Source organism: Manis javanica, chromosome 3 (assembly GCF_040802235.1).
Source record: "Manis javanica isolate MJ-LG chromosome 3, MJ_LKY, whole genome shotgun sequence".
NCBI classification, from domain to species: domain Eukaryota; kingdom Metazoa; phylum Chordata; class Mammalia; order Pholidota; family Manidae; genus Manis; species Manis javanica.
The window spans coordinates 206,628,519-206,656,335 of NC_133158.1; the positions used below are offsets into that span (position 1 = coordinate 206,628,519).

Here is a 27,817-nt window from a genome sequence, read left to right on the forward strand (position 1 = left end):
AGCCCTGTGGAAGGTCCGGGCAGAGGACGCAGTGACAGTGACGAGGAGCTTCCCAGCGAAGGTCTGCAAGACATGTCCCTCTTGCGTGTCACCTTCCTCACGTGAACTGTAAAGTTTAGAAGCCGGAACATATGGCCTTTTCCTTACTGTATGACCCAGAGAGGGGGGCCTTACACACTGCTGGGAAGGAAGTTCACCACAGGTGCCCCAGCCACCCAGCCGATGATCCTTTTCCCTTTTCAACACACCACCCCTTCTTCCACCCAGAGGCTCAACATTTTTACCACCATCTTCCTTACGATCCATCAAAAGCTACTCCTGAGAAAAAATTCAAAATTCATTTCCACTGAAGGGTACAACTCTGATAAAAACTCAAAGTGTTCCCCATCCCAGGGGATTCACAGCGGGACAGAAATCAGAGTCTTGGCTAAAGGCCTGCGAAGCCTCTGGTGTGGCTATACAGGGGAGATGTGTCCTGCAGCAAAGGGGCCTGGTGGGGGCTTCAGAGTCGCCCAGAGTTGGTCTAGCCCTTCGTCCAGTACATGCAGAGGAAGGTGGTGGGGAGGAGCGAGTGGAGACAGGTAAGGGATGAGCTTGATACCTGCTATGGAGCATCGAAGTATTACTTAACGTTTTGCATCTCAGTCTCTTTTCTAGTAAAATGGGTCAATTCCACTGAATCTTCCCCCATACAAACCCTGGGGGCTGGCGAGCAGGTGGGTGACAGCACCACTGCGCCAGCTTATGGAGGATTAGCAAGCAGTCTACGTGGAGCAGAGAGCAAGATGCCTGGCTCAGGGACATGTTTCCTTGTCCTTCTCCCACACACCAGGGTGCAGACTGGCCTGTCTGCCTGCAGCAGAGAGAGGCAGTGCCCAGCACGTGGTCGAGTGACAGTGAGGAGAACCCCTGAAGTCGGCCAAGTCGAGCCCTGGGCCTGGGGTTTATACCAGGGCCTCCCTGCATGGCACACGTCTCCTTTCTTACTTTGTAGGATGGGACAGCTGAACAGTCTTTACATATTAAGAGAATTTTTTTTTCCAAAAGATGACATTAAAATTAAGGCTGTGTTGGTCAGAATCCAGCTCTCTTGAAGATCAAGAACACAGAGGAGGTGCTCTGGGAGAGGAAGTGAGGGCTCCGGCTGGAGCTGCAGCCTGGCCCCGTGCCTCTTCTGCAATCCCCGAACATGCTGCCGTGTGTGTGGGATGGCGGGAACACCTGGTCCCCTGGCTGCAGACTGCCTGGACTCACACAAGGAAGGGCTGCAGGTTTCCAGCTGGGCTGGAGAGTTCTGGCTGACGAGAAATGTGGGGTCTCACATGGGAAGCTGAGGAGTGTGGCAGGGTGGGAGCTCCAGCTTTCTACTTTATGCTGCTCAAGGCTGCCTGACAGCCCAAGAGAGGTTCATGAGCCGTCTGCTTCCTCTGCTTCTGGTAGCCAGGTGTGGACTGTGTCTATAGCTTGCTGGTCCCAAGATCTCTCTCCTCCGCTGGGGAAAGATCCGATGGGGAGGACACCCCCAGGATTCTAGCTCCTCAGATAACGGCTAAGGGAATAGAGAGACACACTGGGGTCTCATTCCAAGGCATTCCCATTCTGAGGGAAGAGCCAAACGCAAGAGATCTGAACATCTCTGAGCGCTTGATGCCCTTGCCAAAAAGGCCACTGGACCCCAGGCAACAATGCAAGCGTAAACCTATGTGCATGACTGACTGCGCTCAGGGCGGCCGGGCCGGCTGGTGAGGTGAGCACTGGGTGGTCGGCGCCCACTGGCCTGGCCACTCCCTGCATCCTCAGGGGGGTAGGGTGGGAGGGAGGGCTGGTGCTGGTCACATCTATCACCGGCCCATTGGCCAGGCTGGCACACAGCAGAAGCTGAGTATCTGTTAACTGAGTGAATGGGGTGAGTGGGTAAGTTCCCTCCCACCCCAACTTACACTCATGGAGAAGTGGAAGGGAGACCACAGGCAGGCCTGGGTTCTAATCCCTGGGCTAGGCTGTGCCAATCAGAGCTGACACAGAGGCAGCACTGGGCATTCTGAGAAGCCCCTCTTCAAGGGAGACTTGGGGAGGGAAGCAGCTTCCCCTTGGTTTGTTACAATCAGATTAAATGAGGCTGCACATGAAACCCTCCCTCAAGTGAAGGCTCAGTGTGGTGGGACTCTTTTCTGCCTTGACTTCTTAGGGCACCTACCCAGCTGTGAATCTGGGTGTGTGCTTTCCTTTGTTTGGCAGACCCAGTAGCCCTTGCTTCGAAGAGGGTTGTGGCCGGTGGTGCAGCTTCTTTTGGTCACACCATGATGTCCAGCTACTTTATGGGAATGGGGGAGCTGGAGGGACTAAGCAGAAGGTTAGGATGTTGGGGGGCATGGCTTTTGTTCTTTCATTTCAGTACCAATGGTCAGCTCTGCAGAGAACATGCCACTCCAGCCAAAGCCTGACAATAACATGATCTGCACTAATAACCTGGGCACCTGGGACCAGGGAGGGCAAACACAGTGCTTTCTTTGTACCTGGCAGTTGGATGCTGTGAGCCAAAAACTCCTCCAACTCCCTGCAGATAATGTGAGCATCTCATCTCTTTCCCATGACAAGAGGGCCATGACTTCTGGGATCCCAGGCAGCCAGCTGTGTGGCTCCCTTGGAAAGAGCTTGGGTAGGAGTCAGAGAGCGCATCACCACTGTTCAGGGCCTCTGCCGGAGACACCGGGGCAACTGCACAGCCCTGACCTGTCTGGGGGACAGGAGGGGCTTGCAGGGGAGAAGAAGGCTCCAAAGAGGCAGGGTCTTGCTATATACACATACTTCAGGGCCTCTGAGGACTGGGGGAGCAAGTAACTCTAGCCAAGCTGTAACTGGGCTCTGACTCTGTGTGAGAGGTCAGAGGGCTGGCCTACCATTTCACTGCACTGGCCGTCTAGCTGCTGGGAACAGGCTGAGGTCCTCTGTGGTTTATACAGAGGGTCACATCAAGCATCTTCCCATAGGGTAGTTAATATTAACCAGGGCTCACCATGTTAAGTGTGGTAACGTGTGTTAAGTGCTTCACATGTATCACCTTATGGAAGGCTCATAATACGCACCAGCAAGCATCCTCACTTCCTGAAGGAGGAAACTAAGGCTCAAAGAGGGCCAGGAACTTGCCTAAGGCCACAGACAGTATGTGGCAGGGCCGGGAAGAGCATCCGGGCAGGGTACCAGCCAACTCCGGCTCTGAACCACTACTTGATGCCCAGTGTGTTTGGGGGAGCCGCTGCCACAAGTTAGAGGACTACAGTTCCATCCTAAACAGGATCAAAGCTAGGATGGGAATGGGAGAGGGGCCCAAGGGCCCCCCTCGCAGGTGCCGAGACTGCACCTCTGCCCTTTGTCTGGGGAGGCCCTGCCACTACTCAGATTAGAAGACCCAGAGATGGTTCTGTCCACAAACTCCAGCAGGGAGGTAGAAACTGCATTTTAACCTATACTTGTCTGTGGAGAACAAAGGCCATCTTGATGAAGGCTGGGTGTTGGGAGGGTTGTTTGCTTATTCGTCTTGTTTTTTGGTAGTGAGTGTTGGGAATAAAAGACCCTTCTCAAAACCACTTCCCTTTCAAATCTGCCCTGGATTAAGCTCTGGAGACTCAAAGCCACACCTTACTTCCTGGAGCCGGCGAGCACCCAACCCTCGCACGCCCAGATTCTCTGCGCTTCAGCTGAGCCTCCACAGATGGTCAGCCTCTGCATGGGAGGTAAGCTCTGAGTCTGTCCTCAGCCTGCCTTGGCTTGAAAAAGGGGACGGCTCTTTTAACCCGGGCCCACTTCCTTTCAAATGACCTAATTTTGGATTTCCCAAAGATAGAGCCATGGTCAGATGTGTGCTGAACTCTCCCTCCCACCAAACTGAAGCAACATCTTTCCTGTAGTTCTGAGTCCTGAGCCAAGAAAGGCCGAGGGTATTAAGACATGGAAACCATCAGGGGCTGGGGTCGCAGTCAGGGTCTCCCCCAGGCCACCAGTGCCCGGCTTCCTGGAGCTGTCACAACAACAGACAGTACCGTTATGGGCTCCCTTGCTAAAACCAAGAGCAGCTCACACTTGCGGCCAAGGGAGCCCAAGAGGCCATTGGTTACTAGAATTCCACAACCTTGGGAGGGCTTCACAGCCTAGGGGAGGCAGCATAAGGCAACGGAGCACACTGAACAGAGGCCAAACCTGGTCTGATTCCTGCTCGGTCAGTCTGAGGTTTTTTATAACCTTGGAGAGTCACTGCAATTCCATGGGCCTTGGCTTCCTGAGCAGGACAAATCAGGAGGTTGGACTAGATGATCTCTAAGTGTTTCCAGCTCTGCCTTTCTAAGAATGTGTAATTCTCTTCCTTTCCCATTCTGGGGATTAAATAGGGATTAAAAACTGGATTTACAAAAGGGGTAGGATTCAGTCAGCCCCTCCTGCTGAGTGACTCTGGGTCCTGGCTCAGAATACATTCAGCAGTGGAAAGAAAGGGACCCGGACTCCCTAGAGAAGTTTCTTGGTCTTTTGCTCAGCCTGAGGTGGCCAGGACATGTCCTTGGCAGGGGCACGTCTCAGGCATCCCCTTCGGAAAGCACAGGCTGCCACAACACCCCCGAGATGGGCTCTTCAGAAGCAGTGCAACCCTCCTGCCTTGTAGCCCACCTCTACCACCTGCCCATAGATGGGGTGGAGCCTAGGCTGATCTGACGGGGGATGTCCCAGGATAGGACGTGCCTGCAAGTCACAGTCTATGCGGAGCTCTGCGGCTACAGGACCAGGAATAACAAGGCCCAGGTCCTGCCTTCCCAGCCCCAGGATGTGTGCAGCTAAAGCTCTGGTTCTGCACAGAGGCTGTATGAGGAGGAACTGAGTCTCAGAATCAAAGAGTCAGGTTACTCACTGTTTTGGGGACAATCTGTTTCTTAGGCTGCCCAATCTTGAAAGGAATCCTATGAGAGAAAGGGACAAAGAGGGATGTTAGGAGAAATGGGGACGCATGTGACTGAAAAGAATGGATGAAGTATGGGCCACTCTTGCCCCATGAGGGTAAAGCAGAGAGGCAGTGGCTTGTTCCCCAGTACTTGTACCATGTGCCCTGGGGGGCCAGGCTGGGTTCCTGTACAGTGATCCTCCCATGGCCAGTGGCAGGTAGGGGTCCTCTGTGCACCCCCTTCTGCCCCTAATCACCTTTCTTATTAAGAATCTGTTGTTTAAATACAGTGCAAAGGTGAAGGGTGGAAAGGGGAGACACTGTGAACAACCATCACTATAAAGCTGGGCCTTGAGGAGCAGCAGTCAGAAATCACAGGTTCACACCCTTGGGAACATGCCCTCCACACATGCTGAAACCCCCAGGCCACCCGGATCGCGTGCTTCGCTGCTTCTCTGCATAAGGACAACTGCGGATCTACAGGGCTCCTCGTGTCGCTGGAGAGAGGTGACAAACTGTACTGGCATTCAGGACCAGCCAGGCTGGGGGATTTCCTGTGAGAACTGACAAAATCTCAACGTGGCTAACCTGGAGAACTCGAAATCCAGCCCGTGTGTGTCCCCAACTTGGAAATGGACGACAGCTCGGTACAGTGGAGGAGTCATGGCCCGGGAGTCTAAATCTGAGTGCTAACCTGGCCTCTACCTCTGAGCAGTCTGCCCTGGGACTTAATCTCCTGCTCTGTGAACTCAAGAGGGTTAAACAAGAGAATTTACAAGCTTCCTGCAGGCGCTAAAAATTATGATTCTACAATTCCGAGAATGAAAAGAGTGAGGCTGGGCTAGAAGGCCAATGAGTACATCCCAACAGCTACGTAATTGTGGGCTTCCCGCCCCCAGGCGGGTGAGCCCAGGGAAGAGGCCACAGTGGCAGGGCCGGGGGCATATGGGGCAGCTAGCTCACTGCTCTCCTTCCAGTGTTCAGGACCCCAGGTCTCTTCACTCAGACCCCTGAGTCCCTCCCACTCCCTTCTCCCTAGCCTGGTTTCTCTTGGCCCAAACTGACCAACACTGTTGGAAACCCAATGGTATAATTAACCACCGACAATAACCCCAGACAACGATCTGGCTGAGAGGATGGGCCAGCCTGAGTCACAGTGGTTTAAATTTAATTTCTGGAGGACATCCTGTTTATTGTTACCCCAGCCCCATATTTTGGGGGCCTTAACCCTTTGGGGGCTGGCTGACTCACGTGGCTCCTGTAAACAAATAATCTCTGGCTATGTAATTACCAGTGGGAAAGGTAAGCTATGGAACTGAAAAGGAAAGAAAAAATGAAATTGCTATTTCCCTTTCAGACCTGAAGAGGAAGGTTTCCGGGAGATGAGCGCCTTAGTACCCCCCACACCCCCAGCTACTTTTCCCAAAATCAGGGGTTGGAGTTGACTGACAACGATGGTTTTGGACAGTGAACAACTGCCCTCAAGAACCGTTTTGGTGACAGTGCAAATGAGGCCCTGGTGACTTCCTGCAAAGACTGTTCCTATTCTGAATGAAGCTTGCTGCTATATAAAAAGCTTGGGATCAGGAATCAGAAACCTGGCCTCTGCCTCTGACTACTTTTGCTATTTGAACAAATCACAATCCCTCTGGAGCTCGGTTTCTTAAACTATAAAACAAAGGAGTTTGGAAGAGATGGTCCCTCCAGCTTATCCAAAGCTTGAATTCCAAACTGAATCTTCAGTCCAAGAACATGGTGAGTAGGCTGAGAACTCCAGAGAACCCCAGAGTAGTCTTCAAAATGATTCCAACTTGCAGGCTAGTACTACAGACCAGGTAAGAAGAAACGAGGAACTCAGCTTCCATTATTTGTGGCGCCACAGCCTCTCTAAATCTTAATTTGGAATCACAGTATTTTTAGAACTGCAAGTTACCATAGAAATTTTTCCAGTTCAACCCTCTCATTTTGTAGATGAGAAAGCAGATCTGGAGAGGTTCCGTGACTAGCCCAGGGTCATTCTGCTGGTTGCCTGGCCACAGGAGTGTGGCCCAGGCTTCCCACCGTAATGCTCCTCCCCTGCCCCTTCCTCTCTTGAGAGGCACCCTTAAGGAGGGGAGTTATACTCTGCTGCTGGGAGGGCAGGGCATTTGGATAAGGTATTTCGAATCTTTTGCCTGGGAGATTTGTCACTTCTCCCTCATTTATTTATTCAATCATTTATATCAGTATGCACTCATAGATGTTTATTTCATACTCTGGGTTATAATCCACTACTATTTTGTGTTGTTCAAACTGCTCTGGCTTTGGCCACTGAGCACTCTTTCCACTGGCCCCAGTGTCCCTGCACATCAGCGTATGTGCGCTGTTTAGTACTTCCTGACTTCCTGGACTACGGAGGCTCTGCTTATCTTGCTCTCTTCCTGCCTCAGCCCTAGAGGTCGTGAGGAACTTCTGAAGTCCACAGTCAACATGTTTCTAGCCACCACCCAATACAACTACCCTGATGCAGCCAAGTGGCTATTCACTAATTCCCCAAATCTAGCCTCCCTGTAACTTCCTGTCCTGAACTGGGACATTTTTGAGTGCACAAATGTCAGTAACAATATCAGCACAACACGCATAAAACTTGGACTGTCCATGGCACCCGGGACATACGGCCACCACACCCAGTGGAACTCTTGCCCTTCTCCTGGCTTAAAGCCATTCTCAAGTCCACAACCTTGCTTACCTTCTTCTAAATGTCTAGGACTTTATTAAAACTCATCCCTTTAAAAAGTAAACCATATGCATCAGAGAACCCTTGGGAAATACAGAGAAGCATAAGAGAACAACTGAGAGAGAGGAAAAGAATGAAAAAACCCAAACAGCCCACAGTCTCATTTCCAAAAGATAACCAAGGTTAATTTTTTGGTGTTTATATTTTTAATATTTGCAGGAAGAAAAATGTGAAGCACACATGCCAAATGTTAGTAGTAAATTCTGGGTGGTGAGAATGTTTACTGTTTTCTTCTTTGCACTTTTCAAGTAAACTAAAAAAATCCCCCCCCTCTTTTTTTTCAGTTACAAAAATAACACTTGATCAGTGTCAAACACTTGGAAACCAGGGAAAAACACAAAGGGCAAACACAGACACCCCCTAAGGAAAATGCAAGTTAATAAACACCCTGAATCTCAGTGTGTACACATACGTGATATGTGTGTATGTGCACATTTATGTAGCTTAAAAAAATAAACATATCATGAATGTTATTATGTGCCCAAAGATAGTTCTCATCACCCTAACTTTTAAGAGCTATTGGTACTTCATTATACACCTGTACCACTAGGTGTAGTTTTGAACCCATTTCACTTACTGGTGGCTCATGGTAACTGTTTCAAATGTTTTTTCTATTGTGAACAAAAACTGTAATGGCTAAATCTTTGTGCACATCAAGGGTTAGTCCCATAGGATACATTCCTGGAATCGGCATTGCTAGGTCAGAGGATATACATGTTCAAGGCTCTGATACTTCTGCCAAATTGCCCAAGGGGCAGATTGAAACTGCTGATGTTTTAAAAAAGAAATTTAACATTGAAATAGTTTACATTTTACCACCAGCCCTTTGGTCTGTGTATCGGGACTGTTTCTGGCTTAGTTCCCTTCTGCACATGTGTGTAGTTAATGTACAGAAGGTTTTGATTAGTATGAAGTCAAATCTACCAAATCTTTTTCCTTTATGATTTCTTCCTTTGGCGTCATACATGACCTGCTCCCTACACCTCAACATATAAAAATTCACATATATTTATTTAAAAACCTTAATGAGTTCATTGATCTAAGTTTACTTTTATCAAAGTTATACATAGGCATAGTTCAATAAGGCAACACAACAAAGTTTGTTAAGTGGAACTTTATGAGTGCTCAGCCCCCCTGATCTCATCTGCCCAAGAGAAGTACTTTCAACTCCGCTGGTTTTTTGGTATGTGCCTTTGCAACTATTAAATAAAAATGCTCATATTGTTATCTCTTGATTGTTAGGTTTCAGGCACTAGCCCTTTCTGTTTTGGAAGAGGAAGATTTAGCTAAACAAACAAACGTCTTTCTGGCCTCCACGCCTATCACATGAAGTCACATTTGCCACTCCCCTTCTCTCAATATAGCTATGATTTGGTTAGATCAATACTAAGCAAACTATTAGAAGCATAATGTGATTTTATTTTCCTTCCTGCATGTGGCAGCCAGCAGATTGTTCAGCCTTAGCCAAACCTTCAGAAGACTGCTGAGTTACTGAGCCAATCCCACCCCCCACCCAGCTAAGCCACTCCCAAATTCCTGACCAACAGACAGTGGTATTGTTTTGAGACACTAAGTTGTGGGGTAATTTGTTACACAGCAATACATAACTAGTAACTGCATCATTTTTTGCTTCCCCTAAAATCAGTAATTGTCACTTTTCTTTCACAGCCTTAATTTTCTACATATTTATCCCTCATTCTATCTCAGTTGTCTAACTCTGTTTGCAATATATTCATTCCCATCAGGCATTCTGTCATTCCACTTGAAGCAATCTGTACTGAAGCCTCTGCCCTGCTCCAGGCTGGATGGTTCCCTGTTCCCGGTGTGCAGCTGGCATCCTGGACTCCCCCTTCACCCTCCACACACGGATTCCTTTGGCCTCTCTCTTGGGAATTTTGATACCTGGACTCTGTCTTCCTTTTGAGACTTTCTATACCAGAACCATCTCTATGCGCCCTCACACTAGTTAGTTTGGGTATGGAATTATAGGCTGGATAAACTTTCAGAATCTCCAAGGTGTTCCTTCACAGGGTTCTCAGCTCTCAGGACTGCTGTGGGGGTGAAGGCTAAAGCCATTCTGACTTCGATCCTTTGTATGTGGGCTGCTTTTTATGTTTCTTCATATGACCTTATGGGAATGGTATAAAATTCCACAACGACCTACCTTGTGGTTCTAATTTCATCCATGGTGCTGTGGTACTCACAGGACTCCTTCAATTGGCATTTTATAATTTTTAGTTGTGGGCTTAAAAAAACTTTGTTGTTGATTTCTTTCCCCTCATTTTGTGTTTATTTCTGAAAAAATTTTTTTTTAATTTCTGAAATTTTTATAATTTTGATGTTGCCCCTCCTTAGCTGGTCCTCTAATTTTTCCATTTTTCAACATTCCTTGTCTTCTAATACTTTTAAACAGTTTTTCCACTTCTGTATTTTTAATTTCTGAGAGTTCTTTTTTAATTTTTAGGACATGCTTTTAAAAAACAGTATGATATCCTAATCTTAGTTCGTGGATGCTTTCTCTCTCTGAGGATCTTATTGGTAGCTTTAAGGGAAGTTTCTTATTCTCTTATAGTCTGTTTCCCTTCAAGTTGCTTTTTTTTTTCTGTTTGTTTGAGTCTCCATTTTTCATACTAAACACTTGCCCTGGATGTATGGTAACTCTTGGTTGTCTGCTCACATATGCGACTGGGGACAAAGATACTAACTAGCAGCTGTAAGGACACAGATGATGTCTGTCTCTTAGGTAGGACGATGTGCTAAGCAGTTTTGCAGGGAACCCCTGACATCAGGATCTAGTCTTTTCTCCTGGGCAGATAAAATTCCCTAGAGAAGATCCTTCTACTGTCATGGCTGCAGAGTGAAGGAAGGCCTACCGCAGCGAGTCAGATGTGTGTGTATATGGTAGGCCCATCCTCACCCATGCTTGATGTCGGTCTGGCTTTTGTGGACCTGAAGCGTACATTATTTACCTTGCCCTTTTAAAGAAAAAGAATATGAAATTACAAATCTAAAAGTAGGCCTGAAAGTGAATGTTTGTTTAGAGAGTATAACAAATTATAAGTTATAAAAGCTGATGACACGAACATCAGAAAATCAGAATGACCTAGTATTTTTATTAATCATCTGCCTGACACACCTGTACATTTGTCTCCCTACAGTTTTTGGCTGCATAGTCTACGACTGCCTCTTCATGTGACACCAAGTTGGTAACATTATCTTCTTAGGAAAGAAATATAATTCAGCCTTTCCTCTAGTATGGTTGATTGAAGTTTGTTTTCTAATATGACAGTTTGGAAAAGCCTTTTTTTCAGCTTACTGGTAATATATACATTTTAGGATTGTTGTAAAATTTAGGAAAATCTCATGTTCCTTTCATAAATATACTGTTAGATTTCAGGGCATATGTGAGGCTTTCTTGCACAAAGACTAAATCTTAAATGCTATCTGAATTTACAGGGACAACCAGTTTGTCACTGATATCCTCGTCGGATAGCATATCATGAGTTTTGTTATCTTCATTTTATTTTTCATGTTAAAACCACCAAAAATTTGTTTTATGAATGTGTTCATATGATTTGCTCATTCTCTTCATCAACTCAATTATCAAACAATCATCACTCCTATCTAAAACTGATCTCATTCTTATAATGAACACTAGGTTTGGTATAATTTGATAAAACTTTTTTCATACTTGATTTCAGAATATCAAATAATTGCTCACTTTTTCACTTTTTGTGTTCCGCATTATTTACCTAATCTTCCTTTTAGTTTTTAAATAAATTTAAATATGACCATAAAAGGTAGCCTTTGTGTATTTCCAACTCACAGATCTGTAATTTCTCACTGGTTTTATCAATGTTTTCCCCAAATGTCTTTACAAAATTGTGGTTAAAACAGTGCACTTCAAATTCAATTCCCCCAGTCCTATTCCAAAAGAGTAGGAAATAAAGGCAGAGGTCTTCTTAACTGAGTACAGTATAAATGCATTTTTGAAGTTTACAAAAACACAGGGTCATGTGAATACATGGCTAGGGTTCCTTCCAAGGCCTTGGACAAGGTCCATGCAAGCAAGGGGCTCTGAAGCTTAAACTCTGTCAGTTTCACACAGTAAATCCACCTTTGGGTACCCTAGTATAGAAACTCCCTGTTTCCTGCTCTCCAGGGGCGGGCCCCTTCATTCTTCTGCTAGGGTGCGGCAGGGCAGTGTCCCAGAGAGGCAGAGCGGGGAGGAGATGGCAGGACTGCACTTAATCATAAACAGCTCTCAACGAGTTTCCTGATCGGAGCACTTGGCTTCAGCCCACTTCTAGAGGTCCCTAGTGCCACCAATTCCTGAACCTTTGAAGATTCCGTGCTGTAAATTGGGATGACTCTTGGTTTTCCTAAATGCTAGTTTAGGATTTGGCTTTTGTGGAACTAAGCCAGTTACCTCACATAACTGCATTCCAATCCCTGAATGTTGTTGCTGACATCTCTTCTATTCCCCCTAAATTTGTAGACTTATGCCTTTAAAAAAAATCACTCCACCATACTTTGAGGGATTTGTGAAGGAGATAAATGTATGTATCAATCTGTTATCTTTACTTAGAACCTGGTTAATTTTTAAATAACCGCTTTATTGAAATATAATTCACATATCATAAAATCCATCCTTTTAAAGCTTATAATTTTGTTTTTCGCATATTCAGAGACTTGTGCAACTATCACCACTATCTAATTTCACAGCATTTTCATCACCCAAAAAGAAGCCCTGTACCTATTAGCCATTACTCCCAGTTTCTCCTCTCCCCTGGCGTCCTGGCAACCATTAACCTACTTTCTGCCTCTATACATTTGCCTATTCTGGACATTTCATATAAATGGAATTACATAATACGTGGTCTTTAGTGTTAGCTCTTTTCACTTAGAAAAACATTTTCAAGGATTACCCATGTTGTAGCACATATTAGTATTTCAGTCCGTTTTTTTTTTATCACTGAGTAATATGCCATTTATGGATATACCACCTTTAGTTTATTCATTCATCAGATGATGGACATTGGGGTTGCTACCACTTTTTGGCTCTGATGAATAATGCTGCTAAGGACATTTATGTGCAGGTTTTTTGTGCGGACATATGTTTTCATTTTTCTTGGGTATATACCTAAGAGTGAAATTGCTGGGGCATACACGCTAAGTCCATGTTTAACTTTCTGAGGAACTGCCACACTGTTCTCCAAAGAGGAACTGCTGCACCATTTTACATTCCCAGCATCAGCAGCCTATGAGCATTTCAGTTTCTCTGCCTCCTCCATACTTGTCACTGTCTGTCCTTTTTATTTTAGTCATTCTAGTGGGTATGAGGGCTTCTGATGTTGAGCATCTTTTCATGCACTTATGGGTCATTTGTATGTCTTCTTTGGAGAAACATCTATTCAATCTATTCCAATCCTTTGCCTATTTTAAAAATGGGTTGTCTCGTTGGGTTTTGAGTTCTTAATTTATACATTCTGGGTACAAGTCTCCAATCAGATATATGGTTTGCAACTATTTTCTCTCATTTGTGAACTGCTTTTCACTTTCTTAATGGTGTTTTTTGAAGCACAAAAGTTTCCGATTTTGAAGATGTCTGTTTTTTTCTTTTGTTGTTTGTGCTTTTGGTTCATATCTAAGAATTCTTAACCAAATCCAAGGTCATAAAGATTCACTTCCATATTTTCTTCTTTAGTTTTAGCTCTTACATTTGGTCTTTGCTCAATTCTGAGCTAATTTCATATGTGGTGTGTGAGGTAGCGCTCCCAATTGATCCCTCTGCATATGGATGCCCAGTGGTCCCAGCTCTATACATCAAATACCATTCCTTCCCTGTTGACTTTGTTAAACAATAACTAACCATAAAGGTAAAGGTTTATTTCTGGACTCTCTCAATTCTATTCCATTCATCTACATGTCCATCTTTATGCCAGCACCACATTGTCTTAATTACAGTAGCTTTGTTTTAAGTTTTAAGATTGGAAAGTGAGTCCTCCAACTTTGTTCTTCTTTGTCAAGGTTGTTTTGGCTATATGGTGTCCTTTTGCATTTCTGTAAGAATTTTCATGGTTTATTTTCTATATTTAAATATTTACTCTATTTAGAGGTTGAGTGTATGGCTAGCCAGTTGTTTAGCATGATTTAAAAAATGATCTTTAAGAAATTATTTTATCAATGTCAAATTCTTCTATTCCATACCATAGACCTATCTATTCTTTTACCAGTAACATACATTTAATTATTAGGTTTATAATAGCTCTTAATACTGAGTAAAGCAAATCCCTTATTATATTTCTTTTTCAGGTGATGTTTTGGCTATTTTAAAAAAATATTTAGGATGAACTTCAAAATGATCTGTTGTGTCTTCCCCCTGCCATCAGTATATTTATTACTGAAAATGTATATTTATAGATAAACTTTTGAAGAACCTGAATCTTTAAAAATATTTGGTTTGCTCATTCAGGGCCATATTTATTTCCATTCATTCAAGTCTTCTTATATTTCTCTAGTCTTAAAGAGTTTTTTCCATATAGTTGCTCTACATTTATTTTGTTAAATATTAAGATCCCAAAGTAACTCTTACATGTAAAATTTTTAGCCCTACATGTTTCAGGTACATTTCATGGAATTTTATATTTTTAGTTATACTATAGGTATATTTACAGTTACTCTAAGTATATTCAAGAATTGTCTTTTTTATTTTATCTTCCTGGTACACAGGAAAGCGACTGGGTGTTAAACATTTACCCCAAAAACAGTCACCCTACCTATACATCTAACCTTTACAGCCCGAGATTCAGCTGGGGAAAAACAAATAAACAAACTGGTTTTCTAAATAGATACTCATTATTATTTGTAAATAATGATAAAATTGCCCTTTTCTTTCCCAGTATTTTATATGTATTTCTTGTCTTGTGTTATGGCATTGGCTAGAAATTGCAGAAAAAAGTTTCCGACTTTAGTAAGAATACCCAAGTCTGATCTTTCACTATTAAATAAGAAGACTCCTGGTTTTAGCCAGAAAGCCTCCTAATAGTAAGGAAATAGTTTTCTGTTCCTATTTACTAAAAGAATTTTGAATCTTATCAATGCCTTTTTCGGCATGCATTTAGATGGCTCGTTTGATCCCCTAGACCTAGTATTGTGATAACTATACAAGCACATTTCCTGAGACTGAGCCATCCTCTAATTACTGAAGTAAACTCTACTTGATAAAGGGTACAGGTTAATTAACGCTGATGTGTGTACATCTCGCTTTCTAACCCACCTCAAGGGCAGGGACTAACTGATGCTTTCTTGCAACTCCTGAAGTACTGTACTAGGCACAGTGCTTTTTCAACCTTTTGTTGAATGAATATTCAGTAAATATTTATTATGGGCCTTTTTTATGCCTAGGGCTATACTAGGTTCTAGGGATATCAGGATGAACAAGACAGACTCATTCTATGATCTCATGGAGTTTATAGTCTAATTTTATGCACATGTAATGCATTGAATGAATGAATGAATGAATGAATGAATAAAATTAGTACATTGCCCCAATGGCACTATAATATAAAATACCATACATTAATTCAAGGTTCCCGAGAAAAGCTACTCTTAGATAAAACCATATTAAGGACAAAGAAAGGCAGTATCATTGTCTTTGGTCTCCCAATCCTTTTATGACTAAAACAAAACCTTTTTTAGGTATCAACAGCCAGAAGTACCAACTAGGGTCAAGGGAAAGTAGTCAGTGGAGATGGAGAACATGGGGGTGGCCTTTGGAACTGGTAGTAAAACCTGGCGAGGTTCTCAGAGTACAGGTCAAGGGAAAGCTATTTCAAAGAGATGAAGAAGAAACATGAGTCAGACCAGTCACCTGGGCTTATTCCAAGGTTGCCAAATGGCAGATATGCTCCACTCTGTCAGAGAAACAGCCAGAAAACCAGGGCAGGGGCCCTGATGGAAGAATTAGACTCTCAGTCACTGAAGCGGTGTGAGGAGCAAAGTGGAGGGAGGAGTAAACAGCCCAGCTTCAACCAGCCCCTGGGCCTCTCCTTTCCACCAGCCCCCAGCTCCGTCTGTGTGGCTCTAGGCCCTGCTGGGACGCAGGGGCCTCCTCAGGAGGGAGGGCTGGCCGGAGGGACAGCACAGCAGTGCTTCCTGAGCACCTGCCTTGGCCCCCAGGGCAAGGGGCGGAGGGGCGGATAGCTGGGCTGCAGGCCTGTGCTCCTGCCTCCTCCCAGCTTATCAGGGTCCTCCCCTGGGCATCGGGTGGGGAAGCAGAGGTTCAGAAGGAAGACAGGGCTTGCTCCCCAGGGAATCTCTATGCTCTGGAAGTAATCAGGAGGGCTCTGAGCTCCCGGCCTCAGGAGCAGGATGCCTCGCTGTGCCTGCTTGCCAGTCCATAACATGAGCACCAGAGGCCAGCAGAGGAGATATTTTGGTCTCAGCAACAAAATGGAGAAAACATTTCTCTCAACCCTACCCTTCTCTAACCCCCAACGTGCCTTACCTCAAAAAAGAAAAAAAGTTCTATGTATACAGAGGGAAAGGGGGAAAATTTTACTTTCACAATAAAGAAAAGTCAACAGGATGTTCTCCCAAGCTGCAAATACACTTTTTAAACAGTAAATATCTCTATTAGCAGCATGATGCCAGTTGGCTAATTCTGTCTGTCTCAGTAAAACCTTTCCAAAAAAACTCCTGCTCTTGTGTAATGTCTATTTGCAAAAAACAGCTCTTTTGCATTTTCAATTTGCTAGGTTTCTCAATCTTTTGTTTCCCTACCCCCTCTCCTGCAGAGGCAGAGACAAGGGGTAGGCCCAGATGGCAGTTGGGTGGGGATCCCCTGGTCACCGCAGCAGATCCCTCCAGCCCTGTCTCCTTGGAGAACCTCCACTTCCATTACAAAGAAGAGTGTAAAGAAGCTAAAACCTACACATTCTTCCCTGGCCTTCACTTGGCCTCCAGTTTGTTTCTACTGAACGTGAATGAGCCTAGGCCTGGCTTGGGTCTTGAAAGAATCATGAAATGATTCGGTCTCACCCACCCTCTATCTTTCTGACATACCTATCTGGGCAAAAATCACGGTTTTGCAGGGGGATGAGAACGGAGGGAGGGCTGAGCAAAGAGTAGGCAGCAGTTGATAGTGGCTGAAATCCCGGCTCCCCGGGGAGTGGTCTGGGCCTGAGTCACTGTCTCGGCAAGAGCAGGAAGGTGGGCGCAAGGCAGCAGCTTCTGCAGGCTGGAGGGTCCAGCCCCTCCTCCTGCAACCTTCTGTTACTCTGTCCCTGGGTCGCTGCCTTCTCAGTCTGAGGCCCCCCACGGCTACCACCACCTGGACAACTGAGAAGAAAACAAGAGGGCCAGGGTCAGGGCAGGGTTAGGGAGAGTCAGCTGCTCCGGAAGAGCTGCGTACTGGGTGCCATCCTCTATGCAGGGCCAGCTGGCTGCAATGCCAACGGGCTGAGGGAAGTTCAGCCTGAGCAAGGACGTGAGAGCCCCCATCAGAAGGGAAATATCCATTTCTAATGCCTCTGACCACAGCCTCTCTGGCTTCACCTCACTCCTTCCCCTAAACTAGCTAAGTCCAAAACCAGAGCACATGGACGCTACCCTGACTCACCACCAGTCCAAGAAGGTTATACATGTGTTTAAAAATAAGAGACATGACTCTGTGACTTGGCTGATTTGTTGCTTGGACCAGAACCACTACCCAGCTCGGCTGTGATCCCCTCCTTCCCCAGTGCTCCCCAGGCTGACCTCTGAAAAGCAAAGATAGAATGAATCACGGAATGTTAAATCACCTAATTAAAGTGACCATTTCTTGAGCATCTACTATTGCCAGTTTGAGGTAGGTGCTTCCATTTAATCCTCTCCTGTATTTCTCACAAGAGCCAGTGCACTTGGTAAGGGCCCAGACTCTGGCGCCAGACTGCTTGGGTTCAAGTCCTGGTTCTGCCACCTGCCAGCTGTGAGGCTTTGGACAAGTCACCTAATCTTCCTGTCTCTCAGTTTCCTTGTCTGTAAAACAGGATAATAATATACCCATCTTATAGGGTCACTGTGAAGGGTAAGAGTGAATTTAATGTTTAAAAGAGTGTCTGGATAAGGTAAGCAGCCTGTATTTGTTGTAAAGATGGTGGTGACGATATATTGATGATGATCAAACTGAGGCCCAGAGGGGGTGACATGAACAAAGTCACACAGACTTACGCATGGTTAGGAAAACTAAAACAACTTCTCCTGTACTGGGGCAAGCAGCAGTCCCTTAACCATAACCCTACCAGGCCCAAGGTTATACACCTGCTTAAAGCTGAGTGGCGACTTCCTTCCTCCTGAGTAGTACAAGGATGTGTGACAGAAATTTTGAGACTGACAGAACATCTACAGGTCAAGAAGAGTGGAAAGAAGGCAATTCAGAGAGTTGGTTTTGATTTTTCTTTTTTTTGGTAGCTCTTTAAGAAACTCCTAGTATTTGTTAAGACAGGAATCAGGAATGGATAGAAAATGGCCTCTTCTTTCTATAAAAGGGAAATATAGGTATTATGAGGTGAAAGGTTTGCCCTGCTTACTGAACAAGCCAGAAGATGCCTCCAATGGCCTGATTTCCAATCTGATGGGTTAACAGTGGCTTAGTCGCAGACAGACTCTGAGAAGCACAAGGCCAGCTGTTTAACTTATGAAGCACTATCTCTAGTCTCATTCCACTTGGCTCTAACCAACCGGGAATTAGGAGAAGAGCTTGCGCTCTGCCTTTTCCTGTTCTCTGCTGAAGGCTCGGGCCCTCGAAAGCAGGAGGCAGGAGGAGGAGTGCTGAGGTGGAAGCTACCTTGTAGGCCTACCTCCCTGGTTATCCCTGCCTACTGGCCACGGGGGACAATCATTCTCCTGCTGTGAACGATGAGGTCGGCCCACGATGCTGCTCAGGCGAGACAGGACAAAAATGAATTACTGCAAACACTCAGAAAATTACAGAGAATGTATGATAAATACTCATGTATTCACCACCGAGTGCTGATGAAATTCTAACAGTAAGCCATACTTGCTTCAGATATTGTTCTTTAAGCAATACAACAACACAGGTATGGTTAAGCTCCCTGAGTGTCACACCCAATTCCACTTCCTTCTCTCCCTCCTTGATACCCTAGAGGTGACCACTTCCTGAATTTAGTATGTATATTTATTTATTCCCATACTTTTAGAATATAAGTTTAAGTTAATAAACACAATGTACTATAGGTCTAAACTTTATATATAAACAGTACAATATAAATGTGTCATTTTGAAACTTTTTGTGTTGAGCGTTACATTTTTGAGATTTGTTCATGCCAATACATACAGCTCTTCGTCATTCACTGTAACTACTTACTTCATTATGTAAAGATATCACTTTTACCCATTCTTCAGAGCCTGGACATGTACAGACAATGAAGTAACTAACATTCCTGTGCACATCTCCTGATGCACAGGTGCAGTTTCTCTGGGTGGGGGGCAGGTACATCTCCAACCACATGTGGCACCAACACTCTCCGAAGTGGTTGTACCAATTACACCCCCGCCTCCATGCCCCCACTCCTGCCCCAGCACTGGATGTGAGTTCCCACTGCCCCTCACCCTTAGTTACTTGGCATTGCCAGACTTTTAACTTCTTCTCCATCTGATGGCTGTGAAATGGTGTCTTATCATGAGTTTAATCTGCTTTCCTTTGATTACTAATAAACTAAACATCTTGGTACAGGCTTTTGCCCACTTAGGTTAGAAAACCTATATAAAGGGATTGACAATTTTCAAATCTATGCAATGAATTCTTATAAAGAACATGGCTGATGTTCTTTATAGTTGTCCCTTCTGTACTTATATATTATAACCCACAAAAACAGCTAAATAAGCCAACTACTGTTAGCTGGCTGGAGTTATAGGCATCAGCACATAGCTTGAATATCTGTCATAAACTCCTATGTAAGTGTTTTTCAAACTGGGGTCTTTGTAGAATACCTATCACTCATCAATCATTCAAACTGCTACACTTTATTCCACTGTAAACATAAATCAAAGTTAGTCATGAAATCAACTGAATTCTTTAAAAAATGACATAGACCATAACAGAAAATATTGGATTGCCATTACACATATACTGTGTGAAACTTTTATTTCAAGTATAAATGTATGTGTGTTATGACATCAAAGGTATTTCTGGTTGTAAACTGTGGTCAAAAAATTTTGGAAACCGCTGTCTGAGCTAGCCCCCTGCCTCCATTCTTTCTCTTCTCTGAGCTATCCTGCAGACCACTGTCAGATTAATCTGACTAGAACACCACTTTTACCATGCCACTTCCCTGCTCAAAAACCTTCCCTTTTCAAAAGCTCAGGCTCAATTTCAGTTTCACAGCATGGCACTGAAAGCATTCACAATGTGGTACCCACTGGACTGCCGACTCTCCTCAGTGAAGCCTCTGCCCCGATCGCTATTCACTAAACCCAAACCAGCCCCCAAATCCTCTTGATGCACGCTGTCTCCACATACCTTCTGTATGCCATTCTTCTAACCTGGGTCCCTCTCCCATTCCCCAGTGAAACAGTACATAGTTGCTAGGTCAAGGTTCAGTTAAATGACATCTTCTAGCTGAAGTTTTTCTTGACGATGCCGTGTCGACATTTAGTTATTGGCTCTTATTCCTATGAATCCCTGGCCCTTTCCATATGCTGGCTGAAGACAGGCATCAATTCTTACAGTCTTCTGAATGTTAGCTATTATTTAGCACAGGCCCTTGTATATTATAAACACTCAGTAAGTTTTAAATCAACACATATTTATTGAGGAATACCTATGTGCAACATGCTATTGTTTAAAGGCCTTATTTAATGTATTGGCCACTAAAACAATGGGTTTAGGAAAACTCTAACAGCTTGTCAACTCTAAAGCTACCTCAAAGAATTTACTTAAAGAGTATAAAACATAAGAAAGCACCTTTGACTGAGAAGCTGTGGGACTGAAGATACTTGACTCTTCCCAGGGATTCCCAAATCTGGAAAAAGTCCCTTTGCCTCTCGTTACAAATAGCGGAAATAAGAGTGAGGTGCTTTACATGCATGTCCAAAGGAACACTGAATACAGAATCTGACAGTCTCCTAACAGGGTCTCTGTCTTCAGGGCATTACAGTGTTCTCTACAGAAGAGGAAAGGCCTGGGGAGAGCGTGCCTGTCCAAACTCACAGAACGTGAGCAGAAAGACTATCCCAGGTGGGGAAGCCTCGTAATAGAGAGAAGCTGAGACGGTCTAGAATACCTGCAAGTCTGCAGGACACAGGACTTCCTCCATCACTTGATGTATGACAACTGGCAGCTTCCTGTAATTCCCTACCAACCTGGTAGCATTGATAGATCCTGACAAAGTAAAATACCTTCCTCTGGGATTCAGTCAGCTTGGGGATGGTCTTCCCCTTTTCTCATGTTCCTGCTCAAGAGACAGAATGCTCAGGAGATGCAGGTTTGAGTTCCAGCTGTGCCGGGCACTCCCTGAGTGAAATCCAGTGAGTTGTCAAAGGCAGATAATGAGACCTGAACTGCATAACTCAAAGGGAAGATGTGAGGATGAAATCAGAAAATGGCTGGGAAAGTAATCTGAAAAGTTAAAAGCACTATACAAATGTGGAAGATAGCAGTGGTAACAGTAGAGGGAAAAGAGACTGCACTGAGAGAATGTTTAAAGCTGAATGGATGGTTCGTGGCACCCAGTGGTTTACCTTCCTTTATCTTCCATTTGTTTGATTTAGAAATGACTGATTAGGTACTGACCATGTGCATGATAGTATGCGTCCACAAAGATTAAGAGGCTGTGGATCCTGCTCCCATGGACCTTAAAGCAGAGGGGTGCACCCTCATGGCACCTGTGGGGCGTGGAAACGCCGGGAGCAGTACTATGGAAGTGCAGAACAGAGTGGGGGCAGTGGGGTGGGGTGGGGTGAGGGGCAGGGGAGGAAGGACAGGAGAGACAGAGACAGCCTCCTCAGAGGGGCTCGGAATTCTGTCAGTTAATTTAACAATAGCACCCTTAGAGGCTTTGCATTTGGGGAAGTGGCTTGTAGGTTTTGCATGTTTTTAATCTTAAAATTTCTCCTGAGCTAAGGCAAGTCAGTAAATAGGAAAAAAATCCTCACTCACACATTCAATAAACATTTACTGATTGCTGGGGACAGTGCTAGGGATACAGTGACAACAGAGTCCCTGTTCTCAAAACTCAAACCAGTGGGGTTATTGACAAGTCAATCAACAATTCAGGTACAGATATTAATGAGGGTCAGAGGGGCACCCAACTCAGCTTGACAGGGTCTTGGCAGGAGCTGTTCAGGGAAGACCCTCAGAGGAGGTGAGGCTTGCCCTGACTTTTGCAGGATGAGAGGACACTAGCCTGGTGGATGGGGAGGAGGTGGGTGGAAGTCAAGGGGTTTCAGGCAGAGGGACCAGCCCATACAGAGGAGCAGGGCCATGAGAGACCAGGAGAAGCTTGGACATGGTGGGTAAAAAGGGACAGCCAGATCCCGAGGGCCTTAGAAGGCATGGCCCAGAGTTAGGCTGTTATCCTGAAGATGAGGGGGGCGGTGTACAAGTGAGAAGAGAAAAGAGGATGGGCCCCAAGGAATACCAGTATGTAAGGATTGGGCAGAGGTGGAAGAGCCAGAAAGTCAGAATAAAACCCTATCTGCACAGTCTCCATCCTTTTCACAACAGACTTGGGTGGCAAAGCGTCAGCTAGGATTATCCACTCTGTGTTACAGTTGGAGAAAACAAGACAGAGACAGGTAAGGGTTAAATGCTTGATCAGCCACCCTGTGAATGAGGGAACCAGAAATGAACTTCTCACTCTAACTCCTCAACCCCTAGGTATAGGAAGATTTCTCCCAGGACTCCTTGTTCCTCAGCACTTAAGCCTAAGGAAAGCTACAATCCTGGGAGACGGCTGAGGCAGATTACAGTCACTATTCTTAATTCTACTTAATTCTCCCTTCATACCATAATAAACATGCACACAGAGGCAGAGAAGGAACAGAGAGAGGGGGAGACGAAGGAGGAGGGAGAGACGAAGGAGGAGGGAAGAGAGAGAAGCAGCTGGCCTGGGACCAAGAGGTGGAGGGGGGATCCAAGATGTGAACATCAAATAGCTTCTTCCTTGCAGGGCACACCACTGGGCCACCTTGCTGAAAGGCAGATGTGTGGACGGGTGGATGGGTAGATGGTGCAGGATGGCAGCAGGTACCCATTAAACAAACACGGGGTGGGCGGGCCACATGCTCAGAGGAAGCAGAGTGCAAAGACCTCTCACTCTTTATGCAAAGTCCACAGTGTGCAAAGGGCATCAATATTGGACATTTCTCACTGTGACATTTTGAAAGCCCAGTCTAGCCCAGAACAATGGTTACTCTCTGGGGACCATGGTCTGGGTACCCCTAGGTCTTATTCAATGATGGCTGGCATATCCCATGTGCTTGGTGAACTTGACCTTGAGCATCAGCCTCCCATGCTGGCTCTACGTCACTATGGTCTCTTCCCCCTCTGAGAACTGCAGTCTTGGATGAATGGATGGATTCATTCTGGGAGCAGGAAAACCACTCCAGGAGTGAATCAGAAGGACCCAGCCCCGGTCCCCTTGCCAGCCATTGAGCCAGGAACTGAGTGTGATTGTATGCCCAGGCACTGGTGACTTTCCCATCTCAGGGAGAGAGGGTCAGGGTCCACGCAAGAGATGACGTAGAAGCCCTCTAAGGAGGAAGAGAAAGGAATCTCGGCTTTCAGGGACAAAGCCACCCTTTTGGCTGTGATCCTCAATCCAAGGAAGTGCCAAGATGTACATGTACTGATAAATGAATTTACTGGATAAAAAAATCTCAGCTTTGGCTAAACAGTTGTCAGTTTTAATTCTCTTCAACCTGCAGACTTTAGGATATAGGCTACTAGTTAAAAAACAAAACAAACAAAAACCTTCCTGCAAGACAGGTAGAAACAGCGTGCCTCAGATCACCAAGAGAATCCTTTACCTATAAGGGGTCTCTGCTCTATTCTCCTTCCAATTGGAGAAGAAGAGATTGATTCACTTTTTAAAATTGTAAATGCCAATCTAAGCAATATAAAGCATCTATGCTTTCTGCTTTTTACCTTAAAAAACCGGGGAAAAGAACTCCAAAGATTCAAGATGCTGCAGGTGGAGAGGACATCACAAGGTGGGGAGACCCAGGCTGGCACTCTGAGGAAGCAGTTCCTCTAGGAAAGAGAACTAAAGAATGGCCACTTTGCTCATCTCTAACTAGGGTGAAACAAGATGGGAAAGCTGGCTTTATTAGGCTCCAGCTCCCTATCAGCCTCCTGAAGCCAAGGTGAATGGGGAAGGAGCAGCTCCTGCTGGGGCTTATTAGGGCACTGCTTGGGGCTTTCCCTCACGTGCTGGTCTCACATTTGCCCATCAGTCTTTGTCCAAGAAGCAGGGGGAAGAAGGCACAGAAATATTTTAAATTTTACATTAGAGAGCTGCCCTTAACACTAACTGACATTAGCTGCTTCTGGTCAGAGCTTAGTCTCTACCCTTGGCCAAATGTGAGCCTGCAAGAACCTTCCTGAAGGATATTCTACTATCTTCATTCATTCCTAAGTAGTTATCATGCACTTTGTGTAAAGAAACAGGCTAGACTCTGAGGACAGAGCAGCAAACATTTTCCCTAGGGTAATGGAACTTGGACTCCAAAAGGGTTGGTTCAGTTTGTACATCTCTGGGGCTCAATGTACTCATACAATCACACCATAGTTGGATCTCCTGGGGTTGGGGTTGTGAATATACAGGTCTTTGGGCCTGCAAAGTTAAGGTCCTTTGGCAAACTGAGTCTTACGAAATATATCAACCATTTAAGCATTTGAGTGTCTACCGTGAGCCAAGTATCTCATAGTTTCGTAGCAACAAACCTTCCAGTTCTGGAGCTGTGACCCTACTACCCTAAGACTCCCTGGCTTCTATTCTCATGGCCTGATGGTTCCCATAATATTTAAGTTTACCTATTATCTATTTTAGAGGGGGAGCAGGGAGCGGTTAATGGCCTTGGAAATGATAAAAATTAGTCCAATCCCACACTGGGAGTTCGGGTGTTAAATTCTTCCCCTCTCCGAAACAGAAGCAAGTTTTGTCTTTTGAAGACTGAAGTGCTGCAAAGATGGATTTTGATGAGGGAACTGGGTCCACACTGCCGCAGTGAGGGTCAGCTCTGGGCCACACTCTGGGAGCGGTGGGGAGATGCCTACAGGGGAGAAAAAAGGCACTTCTCCACCTCCACGGATGTGTAAAAGAGGAAACAGGGCAGTCCCTCACCTCAAGCATCTGGGAGACGGGACCAGCACCTTGGATCTGAGTCAGGAAAAAAGTCAAACGCGGACCCCGCACCCCACCTCCCCGTGAGTCCTGACGAGACGGAGCCTCCGGGAAAGCACCGGCGGAAGGCCCCTCGGACGACCCTAGGGTCGTTCCCAGCAGGGTCCTGCTCTGGACGCCGGCCCAGCGAGCAGGACGGGCAGTGCGGACGGAGAGCCCCCGGTGCGCGCAGGACAAGGCGCGTCGGAGGCCGGGGCTCCAGGGCTCCATCCGCTGCGCCTCACTCACCAGCTCATGGTCCCGAAAGTAGCCCTGCAGCCGGGGTCCTCAAGAGCGCGCGGTCCTCGGGGATCACTTCCGGATTCAACCAGTTTCCAGGAAGTGACGTAACGACCACCCCCTGTGCCCGGAAGACGCTTGGGGGCGGGGCGGGCCCCCGCACCCGGGGCATTAACCCTTCCGCTGCCGCGAGCTTCTCACGGAGTTGTCCAGGCTGCGACCCTCGTGCCCCCGGCTTGGGGGCTGGGACTCATGCAGGGGCAGGGGCACGAGGATCCCTGCGTGCGTTTTCTGCCTTAAACACGACTTACAACATTCTCATCCGCTGACTGCACGTGTCGCTTAACCCGGTTATTGCCTCGGTTTTTTTTCTCCGTAAAGATATTTCTAATCCAGAGACGACGGCATCGTGGGGCAAGGCAGGGAGAGGGTGTGAAGGAGATAAATTCACTGTATGGTCTTTGTGTCTTCAAAATTTTTGCACCTTGTACATGCCTCACCTGTTACTAACAATCTCTTCCCTGCTTCAAGATGGCACAGGTTCCTGAATAGAAACAGAGAGGTGCTTTTCAGGTTGGAATATTCTGAGATTTACTCAACAGAAGAGGATGAAGAGTAAGGTTTGCTCCTTGTCTTCAGTTCTTCCCTCTGTCCCCTCTGCAGAACCCAAATGATGTGAATGGTGCCATTCTTTCTACTTCATTTAACAAATATTCATTGACCTTCAGCAATGTGCCAGGGACTGTGCTAATCTTCAGGACACAACAGTGAAGAAGTGTGGGTCCCACCCTTATTCCCCCAGAGCTACTTGCCTGGAAGAAGAGGTGACAGGCACTAAGTAATAATGCATGATGGGAAAGAACAGGGCACTGTGGCAGCCTGGAAGCTCTATCCCCACCTGCTGCCAGCAGCACATAAGGTTTTGTAAGGCTGCTAGGAAAAGCCAATGCATAAACTAAGTCTTGAAGGTGAATTAGGCTAACCAGGTGTATCTGAGGTGAGGTCTTGGGGTCCAACAGAGGGAAACTATCTTGTCTGAGAAGAGGACTGAGTTCCAGGCAAGCAGCCCCATGTCTCCCAAAGTTGGAATTTGGGTCCTTTATTCCTCATAAGGGGCTCTGAGCCATGTCGGCCTCCTCACCCTCAAGAACTTTCCTGGCTTAGAGGAGCCAGCTATGAGGCCTGTGTGGGTAGAGGCTGGCTCCCCAAGGGCCTTCTATCTAAGGAATTATCCTTCAAATGGACCGCAAGTGTTTTAGGGGCTGCTTGGGAATAGCTAAGCCAATAAACTGAAGCAGAAATCATGTATGCTTTGTTCTGACCTCCCTGGCGGGGTGGAAGGGTTAACCAGGAGGGCTAGGGGTGCTCAGAGGGTCATCCGCAGGAGGTAGTCTCTCATTTATGTTTTCTGTTTCCATTCTTGCAGATCGAGAGTTTGATTCAATAGAGGTTTTCCAGGAGAGGGTGGGTGCCCAATCAATCACACATCACAGCTTCATCACATGCTATCCCTGAGGAAATAGGCCATATGAGCCTTGAGGAGTAAAGAGGAAGAAGAGAAGCCACCAAAGGGCAGCCAGGGCGGAGAGTGTGGGTGAAGAGAGGGACAGTCCCTTTCGCTTTGCATGGATTGTGATGGACGACTAGGGTGGGGGTGGGGGTGGGGGTTGGTGCTGTGTGTTTAAGAGCCTCTGGCATCTGTCCACCTGTGGATGACTCCCTCACCTGCTTCTTCCTTACCCCACACTCTTGTCTTCCTTAGTTATTACCCCAAAGAATTGCCAAAGGTATTAGCTTAGGCAACTGGTATATCCCATTGGAAGTCTGTTTCAGGGCTGGGAGCACAGCAAACACATCCCACAGGGCAAGAATAATGAGTTCTGGCCTAAGAGTCTAGAGAAGTCCTGGCCTCTAGTTCCATCTTTGACACTGTGACTACAGACAGGTCACATCCCCTCTCTGGGCCTTGGTCCCCTCATCTAGAAGATGAGTAGGTCAGTAACATTGCCAAAGTCACCAACATTTTGAGGTTCAATGTCAACAGTCTTGTTGACTCCAGAGGCCCTCAGGAAATAGGAGCATGGTGGAGGCCTGTGTGGTGGACCTGAACAGAGAGGCAAACAGAGAGGTGAGCAAGTCTGAGAAATCAGTAATGTCCTGGGATGAAGCTAAACCTGAATCTTCCCAGAGGGAAGGATTCAGCCTGAGGCCCAAACGAAGCTGTGCTGCTTATGTCCAACCTCAAATCTTTTATGTGGCCAGCAGTACCTTTGAGGGACTGGTGAGAGTGCTGGCCCACTTAGAAAAAGCCTGCTCTGAGCTGAGCTCTGTTTGCTTATCTGCGGCTCATCTGTTCAGCTAGAGGTGTGCTGGGCAGAGATGGACAGTCAGGCATCCCGCTGTCCTTGTGTAGGCATCCCTGTGCAAGTATGCCACGCTAGGTTTCACTGATCCCTGGAGAGCTGGGCACGAGGAAGCAAACATACC

General features: G+C 46.0%; 1 protein-coding gene across 2 annotated transcripts in view; it reads right to left on the reverse strand.

The window, feature by feature from the left end:
• Window positions 1-25,453, reverse strand: part of BIN3 (bridging integrator 3) — a 40,802-nt gene extending 15,349 nt beyond the window's left edge. The window contains exons 1-2 of one of the 2 annotated variants that reach the window (XM_017653880.3): window positions 25,340-25,453; window positions 4,898-4,946 (exon numbers count right to left, since the gene is read on the reverse strand). In XM_017653880.3, the coding sequence (XP_017509369.1) occupies window positions 4,898-4,946; window positions 25,340-25,347 (57 nt within the window). In that variant the 5' untranslated portion in view covers window positions 25,348-25,453. Of the gene's footprint in view, window positions 1-4,897; window positions 4,947-25,339 lie in introns of those variants that run through there. The other variant, XM_037024567.2, reaches the window with a different exon arrangement.
• Between the last annotated feature and the right edge of the window lie 2,364 nt (window positions 25,454-27,817).